The sequence below is a fragment of the Chiloscyllium plagiosum genome, unplaced genomic scaffold, assembly GCF_037043375.1.
Source record: "Chiloscyllium plagiosum isolate Xiang-an unplaced genomic scaffold, Cpla_swu_hap1 HiC_scaffold_3, whole genome shotgun sequence".
NCBI classification, from domain to species: Eukaryota; Metazoa; Chordata; class Chondrichthyes; order Orectolobiformes; family Hemiscylliidae; genus Chiloscyllium; species Chiloscyllium plagiosum.
In genome coordinates this window covers 71,827,402-71,847,573 of record NW_028270141.1, presented here as the reverse complement: position 1 = coordinate 71,847,573, position 20,172 = coordinate 71,827,402, and the positions used below count along the sequence as shown (strand labels likewise).

At 40.4% G+C, this 20,172-nt stretch overlaps 1 protein-coding gene across 5 annotated transcripts in view; it reads left to right on the top strand.

Moving 5' to 3' along the window:
- Window positions 1–20,172, top strand: part of lama2 (laminin, alpha 2) — a 385,009-nt gene that overhangs the window by 256,867 nt on the left and 107,970 nt on the right. For 4 of the 5 annotated variants that reach the window (XM_087980433.1, XM_087980426.1, XM_087980419.1 and 1 more), the window contains 7 exons: window positions 28–213; window positions 2,516–2,643; window positions 3,618–3,735; window positions 7,678–7,812; window positions 12,033–12,157; window positions 13,889–13,975; window positions 16,188–16,381. In XM_087980433.1, coding sequence (XP_087836559.1) covers window positions 28–213; window positions 2,516–2,643; window positions 3,618–3,735; window positions 7,678–7,812; window positions 12,033–12,157; window positions 13,889–13,975; window positions 16,188–16,381 — 973 coding nt within the window. The remainder of the gene's footprint in view (window positions 1–27; window positions 214–2,515; window positions 2,644–3,617; window positions 3,736–7,677; window positions 7,813–12,032; window positions 12,158–13,888; window positions 13,976–16,187; window positions 16,382–20,172) is intronic. The other variant, XM_087980423.1, reaches the window with a different exon arrangement.

The following is a 20,172-nucleotide window of genomic DNA, read 5'->3' as shown; positions in this document are numbered from 1 at the left end:
GTCATTTTGCCTCATTTTGTTTGACAGCTCAAAGCATATGGTGGCAAGTTGAGATACGCCATTTATTTTGAAGCTCGAGAGGAAGTGGGTCAATCCACCTATGAACCACAGATTATTATGAGAGGTGGGCCCACAGGAGAGTTGACCATTGTACGACATGTATCTGCTCCTCAAATCGGTCAGTTAACCAGGCACGAAGTGGAGCTCACTGAGGTATTTATATACATTTGCAACACCTTATTTATCATATTTTACTGATACAACAATTATCTATCCCTATCTTTTGGCCTGGATATTAAAAGCATCAGGTTACTTAGATTGGGAGAGGATTGTAGGTGAAGTTTCTGAGTTGAAGCAAACTGTTCAGTTTTTTACAAACTGCTTGCTCCAAAGTCAACCTGCCTGACAGGTTTGACTACTAGTCCTTATAATGGAAGGAAGATCATTGATGAAGCAGCTATGATGAAGGAACTGTTGATTTCAGGTATGCTGCTCAATTCTGAAGGAGCCAGGACCTAAATTCCCAGCTAGAAATATGGAGCACAGATCTCATGGAAAAAATAAGAACTGAGTGGCAATCTGACAGAATTTGCCAATCCTTCAAAAATTAGGCCTTTACCATCGCTGGCTGCGTGTTAATCTGACACATTGCCCCATGCAGATGTTCTGTTGCCCAGTTGCACCCTAATAATGAACATTAAAGTCTAGACAGATAGCTCAAAACCTCACTTCGAATTAATTCATTTAAGTAAAGCATCTATGTCATAATTAGCTTTGAGAACAGAATTAAAAAAAAAGGTTATTCTTGCATTAGAATTTGGAACAGTTGAATTGCTAAACTTATCTTCATTAATGCTTTCATTTATACAGTGCTTTGTAAGATTTAATGACCTCAAAGCACTTTACACAATTATTTTGAATGCAGTCATAGCAGTTTTGTGGGAAAACACTGTAAACAAATGTTACACATTCATGAAACAAATGACCAGTTAATTCATTTTGTTATGCGATTAGTATCCTAATGAATGTTGATCAGAATTTCACATTCTGCCTCAATTGATGGCTTGGGAGCATTGATGTACACCCTAACTACCAGAGTCCTGGTTTAAGAGTTCTGACATTTCAAGCCTTCCATTCTGTCTTGATGGTAGTGATGCAGATTGCTGAATGAGGCAGGATGATTAGCATCCATCTTTCTTGCATTCCTGGTTTTCTGGTCATTATTGTAGAATTTTATAGAATCCTTACATTGAGGAAGTAGGCCATTTGGCTCATTGTGTCCACAACGATCCTCGAAAGAGTATACCACCCCCAGACCTACCCGCTACCCTATTTTGCAATTTTGCATTTTCCATGGCTAATCTATATTGCCTACACATCCCTGGACATTATGGGCTATTTAGCATGGCCAATCTGCCTAACCTGCACATTTTTGGATTGTGGGAGAAAACTGGAGCACACGGAGGAAACCCACGCAGACATAGGGAGAATGTGCAAACTCCACACAGATAGTCGCTTGAGGATGGAATCGAACCCATGTCCCTGGTACTGTGAGGCAGCAGTGCTAACCACTGAGTCATCGTGCCACCATACTGCTCGTAAAATCAATTGTTGATGCACATACCTGATTCCTGTCTTCTGATATTGTACTCTTATCAGAAACAATTCATGTCACAAGTAGAATATTGCATTTTCAAGGTTAATGTCATCTGAAAGTTGACATTTTCGATAATGCAGCATTCCCTCAGTACAGTAACCCATGATTCATGTGCAAAATCAATTCAATTTTGACAATTCTTGTTAAATTTGGAATTGAACAAATTGTATTTTCTTTGTGAAATGTTTCATTGGGCTGTATAGTTACCCTTCACACCTGTGCAATACAATAAATACAAAAATTATCAGATAAATTTTTCCAGCGATACGTTCCTGGCACGATCCATGGAGAATAAAATTACAATTTTGCACGCTTACCCCTATTGGGGTCTCAAGAAACACCGATCATCACTGGGTGTATAGTTACATTTTGATGTGGAAACTCAAGTCAGAGATTTTGCATTCTTTTTTTTTTCTCTTTTATTTTCTTTTTTTGAGCCCTTTTCCTCCAAGCACTCCCCAGCCCCACTGGGTTTGAAATAACTGCAGAGCGGCCAGTGTCCTGTCACCAAGTCTCCCTTCATTTACTAGTGCACAGTACAATTGGCTGTAGCCAGCCAGCTCGGAGTCAGTTCTCAACTGAGGAGATTCTAATCTCCTGGGTTATTTTTTCGCATGTCTAAGTGCAAGATGCAGCAAAAGCACCAAGTGTACATAACTTAATTACTGCTCCACCACCAGGAGAATCACCCATGTGACCAAGGAACCAGTGACAAACAAAGCCCAGAGCGAGAAATGCGAGTTTTCCCATTCATAATTGATCATTCATTCAATTAGTTAGCTACTATTGGGCTCAGGGGAGGAGGTGAAATTACCCAATTCTTTTCTATAAATAATCTCTCAAATATTTTTTCTTTAGCATGATTGGAAATATGACAACTCACCAGATGGCAGACCTGTGTCTCGCAAAGACTTCATGGATTTGCTGTATGACATTAATTCCATTCTCATCAAGGCATCCTATGGGACGTTCATGAGACAAACCAGGTATAAACAGAAGCCAACATATAAAATTAAAATGCTAGGTTTGAAAGTCCAGCTTCTGGATCAAAAGGTCTTCACGTTGCAACTGAAGAACTGCCATAATCGGAATGCTTATATGAACTTGTCAGTAAATACATCTTTGCTGAAGTAATTTGCAAGATGCAAATCAGTCAAAATTGTATTGTTTGGGATACAAGGAGGGTGCAAACAACCTTAGCCAAAAATTTACATTGAAAAATAGGATATTGAAATAAATTTTAAAAAGGTATTTGGTCAGGCTGGGGTCAGTCATGATTTCATTGAATGCTGGCACAAGCTTGAGCTGCTAAAAAGCTGCTCCTGTTCCTGTGATCCTATCGCTATTTGTATAGTTGGAGTAGGTACTTTAGATATTTGAGATTTTGCTAACATACTGGTGATATGTATGCTCCAGCAGCACGTTTCACTTGATCAGATTCCTTCATGGGATGCATTTATTTAGACGTCTTGCTTCATTTATTGGTTAATCGTCCATGTGTTGTAAAGTTTTAGTAGAATCTATCAGATTAAGAGGCTGTTTCATTTGTCAGAGATGTTTACCAAAATACGAAGATTCTTCCATTTTAATAAATCATTATACCAAGTTGTACAAATCAGGAATGACATTTGTCTGTACAAGACTTTTATGGAATTACATTAACTGAGAAAAATTACTTTTTCTCTCCCATGGACAGTGTAGAATTTCACCCAGTTTGTATTATTAGGGAAAGCAGTGTTTAGAAAACACTCCTACTCAAATTCAGCATGACTGATTTGATGGAGAATAATGAGTTTTCGCTCCAACAGCTTGTCAAGTTATCAGAAACATGCAATCTGGTTAAATATACACAGATTAATGATAGTAACATCAAAATGTAGGAAGATTTAATTTATAGGCAACATTGTTGATTTAAGATGTTTAACACAAATTTCACTTTTTTCTTTCAATGTCAATCCAGAATCTCTGAGATATCTATAGAAGTGGCTGAAGCCAGTGATCGCTACGTCCAGGCTGAACATGCCCAACATATTGAGCAATGCTTTTGTCCAGAAGGTTATTCTGGCCTGTCATGCCAGGTAATGTCAGTGGTTGTTAGAGCCTATGGTGGCAATGAAACAAAGGGTAAAGGCAAACATAAAGGTTCACTTTTGTAAAGATGAATGAAACAAAAGCTAAAATAAATATGAATGAATAGATAATTGTCAAATAATACTCTGGTGTGAACAGGTTTTTATATCAGGACAGGTTTCAAGCACTTTGTTAATTTGTTGACTTTTTTTTGATGGTAATGATAGCTTCTATGAAGAAATTTGTACGAACTTTCAAACAATGAACCAAAATCATGGTGACAATTAGCTGTCTCTATCATTCTCTGAAAATAATTTGGAAAAGTCATTTCTACATGTCAAAACCCAGAACTTGGCTTCAGGCATAAGAACTTATCTCACAACCTACAGAACTCAGATGCTAAGGGAATTCATGTGAAATTGAAAAATTATAACTTTGTTTTTGTTCCTTTGTAAGAAGTGCAAAATCCAACATTCAGTCAGACTTAAAAGCAATATTATATTCTATAATCTTAGTTTTAGTAATAAAACATACAGTTATCTATAATCACCAACGAGACTGACCCATCCCCAAGAGAGTTTACCAAATGCAAATGACTATTTAAATATACACCAAACCAGAAAAGATAGATGACGGGAGGCAAGCAAAACATGGCATTCTGTCCATTGTTATTCATGCAACATGATGAAAATTTATTCTAGCAAGTAGGAATTTTAAGAAGAATTGAAGCCATGAACATTGATTTAATTCACGTGTGTTACACAAACAAGCTTTGCTTGATAATCTTTTCTTTATTCATTCACAGAATGTGGGTGTCACTGGTCAGGCCAGCACTTATTTCTCATCCCTAATCACCCAGAGGGCAGTTAAATTAGTGATACTAACCAACTTTAGAATTACTAATTATATTTTTGTCAAGCACATTTTTCAAAATGCCTTTTTTGATCTGGCTAATACGTGAGACGTAATGGATTTTTTATTTTACACATGCTGGGCAATCAATTTGTTTTATGAATAGCAAAGCTATGTATTTATTGACACTAATCAGCCCACAAGCAATTTGGGTGGCATTTAATGCTGGCCAAGAGAATGGTGAAAGAAGTTGGCAGGGTAGCACATGAACTGTAGAATTGTGAATTGGTGTGGAATGGAAACACCAAATTATTCCGTTTCAGGGAATGTAGATGACGTGGACAGCAAAGCCAACATCATGTGGAGGGAAGCTAATAAAATTAGTTCTGCATAAAATGAATACTCTTAAACCACAACATTTGGCAATTAAATGCTACCTAAGCAATTAAATTGGCAGTGCAGGAGATTCATGGGCCATTCCTTTCACAACTGGATAAATTTGGTGATGATTAGGTGAATCAGTCCTCAGGGTAGATGGTGAACTGGTTAGAGCTGCCTATCACTGCTGAGAGGTTGTTGTGCATGAAGGGAGAGGAAGTTGAAAGGGAGATCAAGTGCAACTCTGAGATTAACACCAAGGTGAGTTTCACTAATATCTGAATGGGCATCATTCAGCTTCAGGCACAAAATGTTTGCTAAGGTCAGGTTAGCATCATAGAGCACGACCTTACGAAGACTCTGCTCTCTGTTGAGCTTCTGGAGCTAGAATGGATCCCTTCCATCTGGAGCCTCAAATGGAGGTGAAAATGCATAGAGGAAAGATAGAATTGAGGGTAGTTGAAGTGCAACCAGAGGAGCGACAAGGGTCGTTAACTATACCAGCACCAGATGCTGATGGCAAACAGGAGAAAGGCTATCAGGACCCAGTCCCATTCAGAGTAATGAAATGTTTCAGAATCCCCTGCCCTTGTTTTAACTAGCTGAAAATATTGGAGGTACATTGCCAATTGCAGCTGGGGATATCTTCAGAGGCATTCACAGAACACAGATGCCTTGTGACCCACTGGTCTGGAAGGAATCCAATATTACTGGCAGTAAAAGTCACAGCAGCATTAAATATCTGTATCAACAATCCTTTTGAACTGTTGGTTTCTACTCAGCAGAAGCCAAAATGAGCTTGTGCACTGGCAGTGCAATGTCATCCCACCAATGCATGGAATTAGTGACCTGTTGTGTGACATGAGCCAGTCTCCCATAGGCTGTATCTTAGAGCACCATTTTCGGAGAAATGTCTTTCAGATGTTGACACTATCTCCCACATTGATTTTAGCTTTTCATGTGAATTGGTCTTTCTTTCAGTACACATGAAAGATTCTGATCACTTTACACCATAAACTGCCTTAGAATGATTTGTCAGATTAACAGTTCAGCCATCTTCTGAAATTTGCCTTTCACTTGGTTTATTCTGAACCTCATTGATGTATTAGTATTCATGCACATTCTTTAACACCTTTAGTGTCAGTGTTGTACTGTTAAATGGTCTTTCTGATATTCTGTGTTTTGGTCTGGAGTCTGGCTAGGCCTTTGAAACAAGATTTCCTGCACATGTATGCCCAGTGTTTGGTTGTGCTGCCTGCTTTGTGAATGTAGATGGGTAGCTGAGCAGATGACATCTGTTGAGGATTTGTTGATTTGGTGCACTTTGCTGACTATAACAGTAGTGTTGGCTGCACCTAAGGCATGGAATTATTATGGACCTGCTAACATAGCTTCATACTTCTGTCCATTATCAAATTGTTTGTTAATGGTCTAGCCCATTCCTTTGACCAAAAGATCATTCCTGAAGGCTTTAATTGGTGTCAAGGTGATGACTAACTTGGCAGGTCACTCTGACAATTCCTGTTCAGGAAAAAAAATCACACTCGCATGTCCTTTGCTGCAGCATCTTCTGAGAAACTGATCAATAGACTCTTGAGGTTGCTGTCGAAATGACAAGAGTTGGAGTGTATTAATCCAGAAGCTAACCCTTTATTTGAGCTTGACTTCAAGAAACTTCCAGAACTTTTCTAGATATTTCCAGTTATGTACGGAAAGACTGGATGTGTTAGTTCTGCAAAACCCATCTTTGTCAATGATGGGTATGCTTTGTAGAACACTTTTCTTGGAATCATCTATTGGTTGGACTGCAAACTACGGCTGATGTTATCTGAACAGTCTTAATTCAGCAAGGGTGTTACTGGATGCCACACCAATAATGAGATTTCTGCTACTCTTTATTCTGCCTTAGAGGTCTTGGACCGTATCCCCTTCAACTATCTGTCCCTGACTATGTCAGTGTAAATTAAAACTGATCTATCTTCCTTACGAAAAGACAACAGCTGGATCCACTGTCAGAAACAGAGCATTCTAGCTTTCTGTACATCACTGAACTTATGTTCCAGCTCAAGAGTACACTTCACAAATTACAGCAAGAACATCTTGAGATCAAATTGTGAAAATGTGAATATGCTGGACTAGAGAAAGGACGTATTTTCTATCCCTTTCTCTCTTTGGTTGGACACATTTCAACATAGTCTTCCTGACAGCCCTGCAGTTGGTGGACACAGAGATAGTGAGGTTGAAATCAGTTGGACTTGGGAATCCAAACTCAGCTTCCTTAATCAGCACATTCATGAGAAAGGATGGGAACAATAGGAATAGCCAGTCACCTATCCATGATGTTTGGATTGTTGGGCAGTGGGGATATGCTGTGAAAATTGAGGTTTGGTTAAGTATAGAGTGTTAGAATTTACCTTCCAACTTTGTTCGATTTGCCATTTTGTCCAGGGGCGTGGAGGGGAATCCAGCTGTATGTGCACAACTAAAATGAGCAACAGCAAGTTTGCCATGGTAAAGTAGTTTAAAATGTAGGCAACACTTGAACGAACCAAACTTTTCATCAGTGTATTCTACTCCTTTTTGGAAACATTATGTGCTGATGTTGATCAAAGGTTCAAAAAATTGTTAGTGTTCCTGGTTGATATCTCTTGCCAAAGTCCATCACAGAACATGAAAAATGTTTAAAAACTAACAATGCCTTTTGTTTCCTTATCCTTCAGGATTGTATGCTTGGTTATTACAGAGTACCATTGAGATCAACAATCAGAGAGCACAGACCGGTGACATGGAGCTGTGTCCAATGTCAGTGCAATGGCCATAGTGACATTTGTGACAGCAAGACTTCAGTTTGTCAGGTACCAAAATGTTGATTACTGTTTATTACTTCTTACGTTTTGATCAAAGTCGCTGTAGAAATTGATTTCTAGCAAGTTTTTAAAACATTTGTTGCCACCATTATAATATTGGGAGAAGGCTTATCTTATTCAAGATCAACACCAGATTTTTGCTTTAGTTTGTTTTTAAGAAATTAAGCTCAGAAGTGAAGGAGGCTTATTTTTATACAATTCAAATCATTTTTAATATCTTACCAAAATTGTCTAAAGTAAAAGGTCGAGTGACCATACTCTTCAACGATTCGGAGATGCCGGTGTTGGACTGGGGTGTACAAAGTTAAAAATCACACAACACCAGGTTATGGTCCAACAGGTTTAATTGGAAGCACACTAGCTTTCGGAGCGACACCTGATGAAGGAGCGTCGCTCTGAAAGCTAGTGTGCTTCCAATTAAACCGGTTGGACTATAACCTGGTGTTGTGTGATTTTTAACTTTATACTCTTCAACAGAAGAGATTACTTGTGGTGAGTTTAACCTGAGGGCCAGCGTTCTTCAGGAGAATGGTGAAGTTCAGAAGTAGGGACCTTCATGGTGATCAGGAATTGAACCACTGTTGGCCTCACTCTGCAACGTAAACCTACCATCAAATCAACTGAACTAACTGATCCTCTGGCTGAAAAAGTAGTCTGCAGAAAATATTCATATCATACAAGTGCCAGGTCAAGACAATCTCCAGCAAGAAAAAGCCATATCCTTTCACCGGAAGCTTAAAAGGATAGGCCTTGTCAACAGTGGAGCCTGGCACTCTGCAAGAACGAAGTCAGAGTCAGACTGCTTAACAGTCTACAAGGCACAAATCAGGATTGTGATACTTACTCACTTGGGACAGTGAAAGCTCTGCTGCCTGATTCAATATTCTTCCAGTCACTACTGGCGCACTATGGTTGCAGTACATCTGTCTACAAGAGGGATGGGCAATAAATGCTGGCCTAGCCATGAATTTTCTTCTTTATTGCATCACAGGATGGGGGCATCGCTGGCTAGGCCAGCATTTATCACCCATCCCTAATTGCCCATAAGCCAGTTGAGAGTCAACCACATTGCCATGGGTCTGGAGTCATATGTAGGCAAGACCAGGTAAGGATGGCCGTTTCCTTCCCTTAAAGACATCAGTGAACCAGATGGGTGTTTCCAAAAATCAATACATGGTCATTATTTGACTCGTAATTCCAGATTTTTATTAAATTCAAATTCCACCATCTGCCATGGTGCAACTTTTAAGAGAGAAGGGAACTTTATTTGTGGAAGGATGGGAGTGGTAGGATTTTTTGTGCCCATCAGAGGAATCACAGTAACCCCATACAACATATTCTATCTTTAATTTTTGCCGACCTTAACCCTGAATCCTCTCAAATTCCCATCTCCCTCAACCTCAGCCTAACATCAGCTCCCAATCATACTTGGAGTTACTTTCAGTCTGGCTGCATGACCTCCTTCCCTTCAGAATCTGCCTGCAGTTCCAGCAGTGGCCACCATTGAAACTTGGTGCTGTGGAGACTACAGAGTTGTTAGCCAGTCAAATAGACTGGCAGCTGTCTGGAGTGGGCCTTCCTCTTCGGATGGTGATGGAAGGTGTACCCTGAGCCCTTTGACACCCATCAGGATGTAAAAAGGCTGCAGGATAGTCAGTGTATTTGTAGTTCAGTTCTCAAATGCTTTTATCTTTGGGATGGAGAACACAATGATCCCACAAAATCCAACTCTTGTAACAGTCAGCTTTCAGATTGAAAATTGAATGGTCTAAAGAAGACATAAATGGAGAATAAAAATACCATACCTATATTCATATGATAGTTCACAAAGTTAAATTTCTCAAGGCAATTTACCAAAGTGGAGAATGAGAAGGAAATGGCCAATTAAAACACAAAGCTGTGCAATTTGGACTTGGAGAAAAAGATAGCAAGCCAAAACGATTTCTGTAATATTTGTCAACTTACAAGTGTGGATACTGAAGCATTTTCACTTATTACTAGCTGCCAGTCCACTTCTATGGCTGACAGAGTAATCAGATATTAACTTGGAATCCAATGGGATGTATGTTATAATGTCACATAGACTGCATGTATAATAGAGGTCTTATGACTATGGCAAGCTGCTAGTACACTAAGTACCATTGTTATTCTCCAAATACATTCTTTAATTTATTTTAGGAGGTTTTTATTTCTTTAGCTTTCATTTTTAATTTGTCTTTCTGACTTGTGGTTTCTCTCTCGGTCCAATCTCAATTTCTCTTTCTGTTGTAGCATAGAATTTGTCCACACTAATTCACATTCCTTCTTGTCTACTTTAAATCCTTTTAATCTCAGTGGAGGAGGTAGATTGTTTTTCTCAGTTTACCAAACCATTGCACTTGTTATACCATCATGAACTCACAATTCAGCCAAATTAATTGGCAAAAATGTTTATGAAACTTGCATACACACTAGCAAGTTTAACAGATCACACTCCAGCAAAATATGAACCATTGTGAATTATCTTTCTGTGGAAAGAAACTATTGATACACTGCCAACAAAGAAATTACATATGCTGCATCTTCTCTTAGCAACAATCTTGATACAAAAAGCAATTTTTCAACAATGGAAAATACGTATATTTCCAGTAAGAAAAATGATTATTCTAAACAGTTCAACCATTTTTACAATAGCAGTCAAATGCAAGATCACATAACTTCAAATTCAAATCAGACGTTTTTCAAGAACTTACTGTCTCGGCCTGTGTTATTTGAAGTTTACAAAAGCAGATTTTGAGTATTTGGCTGCTGACAGTCCTTCTTTACTACACAATAAATCATTGGGCATGTAAAATGATAAAGGACAGGAAGAAGTTTTCTACTGAGTTAATAAAAAGACTTGATTTTGCCACTCTGAAAAATTCAGGATTTTTTTCACCTCAGAATATGAATTAAAAAAGTCTTTCTCAAATGACTTCAGAGCATTTTCCTGTGAACTACTTGGATATACTTTGATGAGGAGGCGCCGGTGTTGGACTGGGGTGGACAAAGTTAAAATACGCACAACGCTAGGTGATAGTCCAACAGGTTTGTTTGGAAGTACTAGCTTTTGGAACACTGCTCGTTCATCAGGTAGCTAGTGGGGCAGGCTCATAAGATGCAGAATTTATAGCACAAGATCATAGTGTCATGAAACTGATACGATATATTGAACAAACCTAGATTGCTGTTAAGTCTTTCACCTTTTAGAATGGGTTGCAGGTTTCAATTCATTAACATGTAAATCCCAGAACTTCATTCAAGTCACATTCCTGAGCTAACTTAAGGTTTCTCATACACCCTCTCTAATGTGCACGCTGTCTCTCAGGCACACACATACACACCCCGCCTCACTCACACCCATGCGCACACCTTCTCACAGGCTTATACTCTGTCACACTCATGCACACACTCACACTCACACACACGCATGCACTCACACTCGCATTCTCTCTCACACGACACACTCTCTCTCTCTCTGCCACACATGCATGCACACTTACATATAAATCTAATGGGTGATTTTGCATTTCCAGAATTGTATTTGCAGATACTTTCTACTTTGCTCAAAAGGCACACAGTCTGCAAACTGCCAATGCTGGCAAGCAATCCATGTGACATTTTATAAATTCCTACTTTGGAAATAGAACCAGTCTGACTCAAGATTGGAATATAGACAGACTCTAATCTCACATCTTAAATGCATTGTCTGAGCTGAGATGTTATCTTTTCTTTATAAAACTTTGTTATCTCGGGAATGTGACCTGAAAGAAGTGATAGGATTTACATATTAATGAACTGACTTGAACCCACGCTAAAAAAATGACTTAACAGCAATCTAGGTTTGTTCAATATATTGTATCAGTTGCATGACACAATGATCTTGTGCTATAAATTCTGTGTCTGATGATCCTGCCCAACTAGCTACCTGACAAAGGAGCAGCGCTCTAAAAGTGAGTACTTCCAAATAAACCTGTTGGACTATAACCTGGTGTTGTGTGATTTTTTAACTGGATACACTTTGTTCAAGATGTCAGTGATAATATATTTTCTAAACTATTGTCTTTTTTGTTTGAAAGTAACAAGTGAACATTGTCTGAATTGAAGGTGCTTAGATTTATAAATATCATCTAATTGATAATTATAATAAAGACAAAAACTTTTGCTGAGCAGAATCTTTTCTCTGCCAGAATTGTCGTGACAACACTGCTGGTGCGCATTGTGAGGTGTGTGCTCCTGGGTACTATGGAATAGTAAGAGGATCTCCAAATGACTGTCGTCCTTGTGCTTGTCCTCTTCAAATCTCTGGTAACAAGTAAGATTTTAACATTGTAATGCTTCAGATGCCAGTGGTAAGATTTATGAGACAATATCATCTTGAATGTTTGTGTTGTCCTCATGATCACTAATCACAACTTGAGGAAATCAGAAGACCCAATGAGGCAGTTCTTTTTAGGAAGTTGCACCATTCTTCGAGATTCACTGTGGCTGCTAAACTCAAATTTAAGACTATCTGTGGAATTTGCACTTACTAATATTATTAATTGAAAGATATAAAATGATTAACATAAAATACAAAAACCAATTCAACTGAAGCAGTGACTTCCCAAAGCCATCCTAACACTTTGCTTGCACAAAACATTACACTTTTTGTGTATCATTGAAAATGCTAGTTCATCCCTTCACATCTTTTTTCAAAATGCTGATGTTTTGCATTCTTGATAGTCCGTCTTGTAAGCCTCTTCCAAATAAACTGGCTTCATTTTGCTGTGAGGCAACAGGCTGTTCCATCCCAGGATGAACTGTGGCAGATTTTAATCTGGTCTTCACTAAATCTCACCTGTTCTGTTGGGACATGAATGCAAAGTAGCAATCAGCAACCACAGGCTGGTCAAGCATTCTCATCATAATCTGTGGGTAATAAGCTCAGTGTTTGTACAATTGCCAATCTGAGATGAGGGAGTTCAGTGTTGACCGGAGAATGAACCTAGGATCTGTGTCCTTTTATTGCTTAGGCACAAACTTAAACAACTTTCCCTTGTTGTTCATTCAGGGGATGTGGACATTGCTGGCTAGTCCAGCATTTATTGCATTTCCCTAATTGTCCAGAGAGCACTTTGGAGTCAACTACATTGCTTTGGGTCTGGACTCACATGTCGGCTAGACCAAGTAAGGATGGCAGATTTCCTTCACAAAAGGACATTTGTGAACCAGTGGGTGTTTCTACCTCCCCACCCCCACAATAATTGACAATAGCTGTTTTGTATTGTATTCAGACTTCACCATCCACCAAAAGTCCCCAGAACCTTTGCCTGGGTGTTTGGATGACTAGTCCATTCATGACTTCACCACAATGGCACTTCCTCTCCCCTCCTGAACCACAAAGAGACTCTCCATTTGAAATTTATTGATTGACATATTATCATAAAAATAATGAAGCAGGAGATCAGAAAATTCCTTCCCACCTCATCTATATTTTAGTGATAGTGTTGAGTTTGCCATAGGCACAGGTCAGTAACCACCCCCTCTCACAAACTCAAAGATGAATACATCTCTGTTCTTTTCCCCTGATTTTTGTTTGTGGGAAAATAGGGATTCCCTTGGGGCAAATATTTTATCTTGTGCATCAATATTCTCATTATCTGTGGTTAAAACAACTCAAAATGTTTTAGTGAGGACCAAGGATTTAATTTGTTGAGACAGTAGTGGCCTCAGTTTCATTCAGACTTTTCAGTGTCAGTTGAACCTGTCAGCTGCCTGATGGAACAGTTTTATTTGTGTTGTGGATGAAATGAATGTTGACCATTGTTGCACTTTCAATGTGCTATTATAGAAGGAAGAATAATCCTGCAGTACAAAGAAATTGCCTCAACTTTCAACCCAAGCCTGCAAGGAAAACTGTGTTCTTATTTAAAGTGTTGATGTTATTTTTATATGAATGCAGTCTAGCATTTATTGTTACTATTGAAAATGTAAATATTATATCTTTAGATTAGTTTGTTAAATATTGAGCTTTCGTTGACCATTTGTATTTAATTATTTTCAGCTTTAGTCCTACCTGTGTTATAGAAGGACATAATGCTTATCGTTGCGATGCATGTAAAGAAGGATATGAGGGCCTGCACTGTGAAAGGTAAAAAGCCATTCTAATCATTGTATGTAAAATAATAATTCAAGGAGTTTTAAGAAGTGTTAATAAAATTAAATAAATATAGTATAGTAAATAATTCCAAGGCTTGACAGACATATTTTCTTTAAACATTATAATGCTTAAAATCTTTTTAATAAATCAACTCCTTATATACATTAGCAATGAAATTAGGGGACTTAAAGATAAAAGGATTGGATGGTTTAGGCTGGAAATTTGAGGACGTGGTTTGATGCCAGACAAGTAAGAGAGCATTTTCCACTAATTGGATGTTGCAGTGGACATTGGTGCATTGCTTTATAATAGAATCTCTACAGTGTGGAAGCAGCACATGGGGTCCCTTTGAGGAGCATCCCACAAAACCCATCCAGACACCCTACCTTATTCCTGAATATCCCATGGTTAATTCACCGAGCCTGCACATCTCTGGGCACTGTGGGCAATTCAGCATGGCTAATTCTAAAAACCTGCATATCTTTTGACTGTGGGAGGAAACCGGAGCACCCTGAGGAAACCCACACAGATACAGGGAGAATGTGCAAACTCCACGCAGACAGTCACTCAAAGTTGAATTGAACCTGGTTCCTTGACACTGTGATGCAGGAGTGCTAACCACTGAGTCACCATGCCGCCCTTTAATATTACTGTCCTCAAGGATTTTGGGTATTTCCAGTATAACAGAGAAGTTATTGGTTTTACTGACGCAGGCCCTTTAAGAAAACAATGAGACTGAAATATTGTTGGACTGAGAATGCAGACACACTTAATACTGCTTGTGGCCCTGCAGGCACCAGAAATGGTGGGCTAGTCATGGGTAATATCCAAATTCCTCTTATTCAAGGAGAGCTGTGATCTATATGGACTTCAGGAAGGCATTTGACTAGATTCCCCATGGGAGATTGACTAACAAGATTAGATCTCACGGAATACAGGGAGAACTAGCCACTTGGATACAGAACTGGCTCAAAGGTAGAAGACAGAGGGTGGTGGTAGAGGGTTGTTTTTCAGACTGGAGACCTGTGACCAGTGGAGTGCCACAAGGATCGGTGCTTGGTCCACTATTTTTTGTCATTTACATAAATGATTTGGATGTAAGCATGAGAAGTACAGTTAGTAAGTTTGCAGATGACACCAAAATTGGAGGTGTAGTGGACAGCGAAGAGGGTTTCCTCAGATTACAACAGGATCTGGACCAGATGGGCAATTGGGCTGAGAAGTTGCAGATAGAGTTTAATTCAGATAAATGCAAGGTGCTGCATTTTGGGAAAGCAAATCTTAACAGGACTTATATACTTAATGGTAAGGTCCTAGGGAGTGTTGCCGAACAAAGAGACTTGGAGTGCCGGTTCATAGCTAATTGAAAGTGGAGTCGCAGGTTGGTAAGATTGTGAAGAAGGCATTTGGTATGTTTTCCTTTATTGGTCAGAGCATTGAGTACAGGAGTTGGAAGGTCATGTTGCGGCTGTCCAGGACATTTGTTAGGCCACTTTTGGAATATTGTGTGCAATTCTGGTCTCCTTCCTATCGGAAAGATGTTGTGAAACTTGAAAGGGTTCAGAAAAGATTTACAAGGATGCCAGGGTTGGAGTATTTGAGCTGTAGGGAGAGGCCGAACAGGCTGGGGCTGTTTTCCCTGGAGTGTCGGAGGCTGAGGGGTGATCTTATAGAGGTTTACAAAATCATGAGGGGCATGGATAGGATAAATAGACAAAGTCTTTTCCCTGGGGTCGGGGAGTCCAGAACTAGAGGGCATAGGTTTAGGGTGAGAGAGGAAAAATATAAAAGAGACCCAAGGGGCAACTTTTTCACGCAGAGAGTGGTACGTGTATGGAATGAGCTGCCAGAGGAAGTGGTGGAGGCTGATACAATTGCAACATTTAAGAGGCATTTGCATGGGTATATGAATAGGAAGGGTTTGGAGGGATATGGACCGGGTGCTGGCAGGAGGGACTAGATTGGGTTGGGATATCTGGTCAACATGGATGGGTTGGACTGAAGGGTCTGTTTCCATGCTGTACATCTCTATGACCCTATGACTCTATGAAAGGTGACTGGATCAGCAATGCATCCAATGAGTAAGGGTAAATTCCAGGGCCCGGTTCCAAAAAGCTTCTCACAGGATTTCTGGATTCACAGTTTATGTTACGAATGCATTTGAATGTTACCATTCTCAAATACTGATTTTGTAAATTTTTAGGTGTGCACCTGGTTACTATGGTAATCCAAGAATTGAAGGAAACTCTTGTATACAATGTGAGTGTGATCCTATTGGTTCATTACCTGTACCATGTGACAAAGCCACTGGTCAGTGTAGTTGCAAACCAGGAATGAGGGGCTGGACCTGCGATAGCTGCATGGAGTGGCATGTTCGCGAGGGCACGAAATGTATTTGTACGTATCCTAACTCATAATATTACTCAAACCGTGTGTGCTGATTTATTTCCATGTACGTTTTTTCCTAACATGATGAATTCAAATAGCTGGAGTTCATAAACCACACTGATATTGACTCATCTTAAGAAGGCTTTCAACAAATACAAGGAGGAGATATGGCAGGATTCTATCCAAATGGCTATCAATGTCAGTCCTCTACAATTTGATACTGACACTGTTGAAACAATTTCTAGTAAAGTGCAATTAGCTTCTCAATTCTCAAAGCTTCAGGATGCTATTGTTGCCTTAAGTGTGCCTAGTTTTCATCCTTTGATAATTCTAAGATGAAACTTTATTGCTGGAACAGCACAGCAGGTCAGGCAGCATCCAGGGAACAGGAGATTCGACGTTTCGGGCACAGGCCCTTCTTCAGGAATGAGCAGAGAGTATTCAGCAGGAGAAGATAAAAGGTAGGGAGGAGGGACTTGGAGGAGGGGCGTTGGAAATGTGATAGGTGGAAAGAGGTCAAGGTGAGGGTGATAGGTCGGAGTAGGATGGAGGCGGAGAGGTCAAGAAGAAGACTGCAGGTCAGGAAGGCGGTGCCGGGCTGGAGGGATTCGGCTGAGACAAGGTGGGGGGAGGGGGGATGAAGAAACTGGTGAAGTCCAAGTTCATCCCCTGCGGTTGGAGGGTTCCCAGTCGGAAGATAAGACGCTCCTCCTCCGACCGTCGTGTTGTTGTGGTTTGGCGGTGGATGAGTCCAATGACCTGCATATCCTCGGTGGAGTGGGAGGGGGAGTTGAAATGCTGTGCTACAGGGTGGTTGGGTTGGTTCGTCCGGGTGGCCCAGAGGTGCTCTCTGAATCGCTCCGCAAGTAGGCGGCCTGTCTCCCCAATATAGAGGAGGCCACACCGGCTGCAGCGGATGCAGTAGATGATGTGGGTGGAGGTGCAGGTGAATCTGTGGCGGATATGGAAGTTTCCTTTGGGGCCTTGGAGAGAAGTGAGGGGGGAGGTGTGGGCGCAAGTGTTGCACCTCCTGCGGTTGCAAGGGAAGGTGCCGGGAGTGGAGGTTGGGTCGGTGGGGGGTGTGGATCTGACAAGGGAGTCGCGGAGGGAGTGGTCTCTACGGAAAGCTGATAGTGGAGGGGAGGGAAATATATCCTTGGTGCTGGGGTCTGTTTGGAGGTGGCGGAAGTGACGGCGGATGATGCGCTGTACATGGAGATTGGTGGGGTGGTAGGTGAGGACCAGTGGGGTTCTGTCCTGGTGGCGGTTGGAGGGGCGGGGCTCAAGGGCGGAGGAGCGGGAAGTGGAGGAGATGGGGTGGAGGGCACCGTCGACCACGTCGGGGGGGAAATTGCGGTCCTTGAAGAAGGAGGCCATTCAACTCCCCCTCCCACTCCACCGAGGATATGCAGGTCATTGGACTCATCCACCGCCAAACCACAACAACGCGACGGTTGGAGGAGGAGCGTCTTATCTTCCGACTGGGAACCCTCCAACCACAGGGGATGAACTTGGACTTCACCAGTTTCTTCATCCCCCCTCCCCCCACCTTGTCTCAGCCGAATCCCTCCAGCCCGGCACCGCCTTCCTGACCTGCAGTCGTCTTCTTGACCTCTCCGCCTCCATCCTACTCCGACCTATCACCCTCACCTTGACCTCTTTCCACCTATCACATTTCCAACGCCCCTCCTCCAAGTCCCTCCTCCCTACCTTTTATCTTCTCCTGCTGAACACTCTCTGCTCATTCCTGAAGAAGGGCCTGTTCCCGAAACGTCGAATCTCCTGTTCCCTGGATGCTGCCTGACCTGCTGTGCTGTTCCAGCAATAAAGTTTCAACTTTGATCTCCAGCATCTGCAGACCTCACTTTCTCCTCGAATAATTCTAAGATGTTGACTTAAATGCTGATATATTTGCAAATAAGAAACATATTATACCCAGAAGTCTATTTCTTTCAAGCAGACATGTTATAGCTGTACACAACATTGATTAGGCCATTTTTGGAAAAGTGTGTACAATTTTTGTCTCCTTCCTATCAGAACTTGAAAGAGTTCAGAAAAGTTTTACAAGGATGTTGCTAGGGTTGGAGGGTTTCAGTTATAGCGAAAGGCTGAATAGGCCTTTTCGCTGGAGTGTTGCAAGCTGAGGGGTGACCTTATAGAGGTGTATAAAATCATGAGAGGCATGGAGAGGGTAAATAGTCAAGGTCTTTTCCCTGGGTTGGGGGAGTCCAGAACTAGAGGGCATAGGTTTAGGGTGAGAGGGGAAAGGTATAAAAAGGACCTAAGGGGCAACTTCTTCACACAGAGTGGTACGTGTATAGAATGAACTGCCAGAGGAAGTGGTGGAGGCTAGTACAATTACAATATTTAAAAGGCACCTGAATGAATATATGAATAGGAAGAGTATAAAGAGATATGGGCCAAATGCTGTCAAGTGGAACTAGATTAATTTAGGATATCTGGTCAGCATGGATGAGTTGGACCAAAGGGTCTGTGTCTGTGCTGTACATCTCTGAGACTGTCTGCAACAACCTTCCGAGTCTTGCAGTTAATTTTCTTTATTTGGTGCACTTCCATGTTTTTATTTCTCAGCTTGTTTCCTCATAATTTTCTATTGTTTGTAGCTGCTCTGTTTTTCACCAGGCTAAAGATTAAGGCATCTGCATTGTCAGAAAACTCTCCAGAAATGGATGTGCTAGTAGATCTGTGACACTTTACTACAAAGGAATAATGTTAGCTCTTCATTTGACTTTGGTTGCATATCACAAATAAGGGTGGCCAACTTTCCTGAATTTGATATGAAAGACTTTATGGATTATCACTGAATTCATTGAAATAATTGACATTGTTTTGATTTTCCTATTGCGTGCTATCATGAAAAAGAAGTAATGAGGACTTGACCTTCTGGAAAACAATGAAGCTGAGCTAGTCATTTTGGGTGGTAGATAATTTGTTTTCGTCATGGGAAATTATTTTTAACCCCCACTTATAAATGTAGGTTATAGGTTGAGGTTTGTGATGACAATGCTATAAAGGTTAAAATTAAGACCAACAGTAAAGGTCCGTGGCCATGATGAGTTTTGAAGTCATACAAATGAAATGTACTGTTTTCAATAATAGTTAATGAATGATTAATATATTAGTAAGCATTGTTCTATCCATTATTTATACAGAGGTATTAACCTTTGGTTAACTGCTATGGACGAGACCTCAAAATATATGAAGACGATAGCCTAGACCCTATCCTTTTCTTATTTTAAAGGCAAATACCAGGAATTGCATTCCAGATGCAATTCAGTTCGTCAAACTACCAGATTTGAAGCAAAAGACACTATATTCATACACTACAATTAAAATACAATAAAAGAAAGAAGAAATTGCAGTAACTTCATTGGAAAACATAACAGAAATTAGATTATTTAACAGCTAAACAGTAACTGCTACTACATATTAAGATCCCATAAACACACCCTTAGCAAAGACACATTCAATAAAATACATCATGCAATTCTCCAGTCCAGGCAGGAAAACATCAAGGTGTGTGTGTGAGAGAGAAAAAGAGTAGCAGGGATAGATGTGCTGCAGCTTCCAAACCCAACTTCAAGCCCCCAGGAACTGCTGCTGAAAGACAAAAAATCCTGTGGAAGCTTCGCCCCACACTTTCAGGCTGTTTCTATTGTTCCAACTCTGAAAAAACTAACAGGACCTCAAAAACTGTTCATTTTATTGAATTCATATTGACAGCTCTGCACATCTGTCTTAAAACCTTTCTTCAAAGAAAAGGACCAAATATGCCTCTT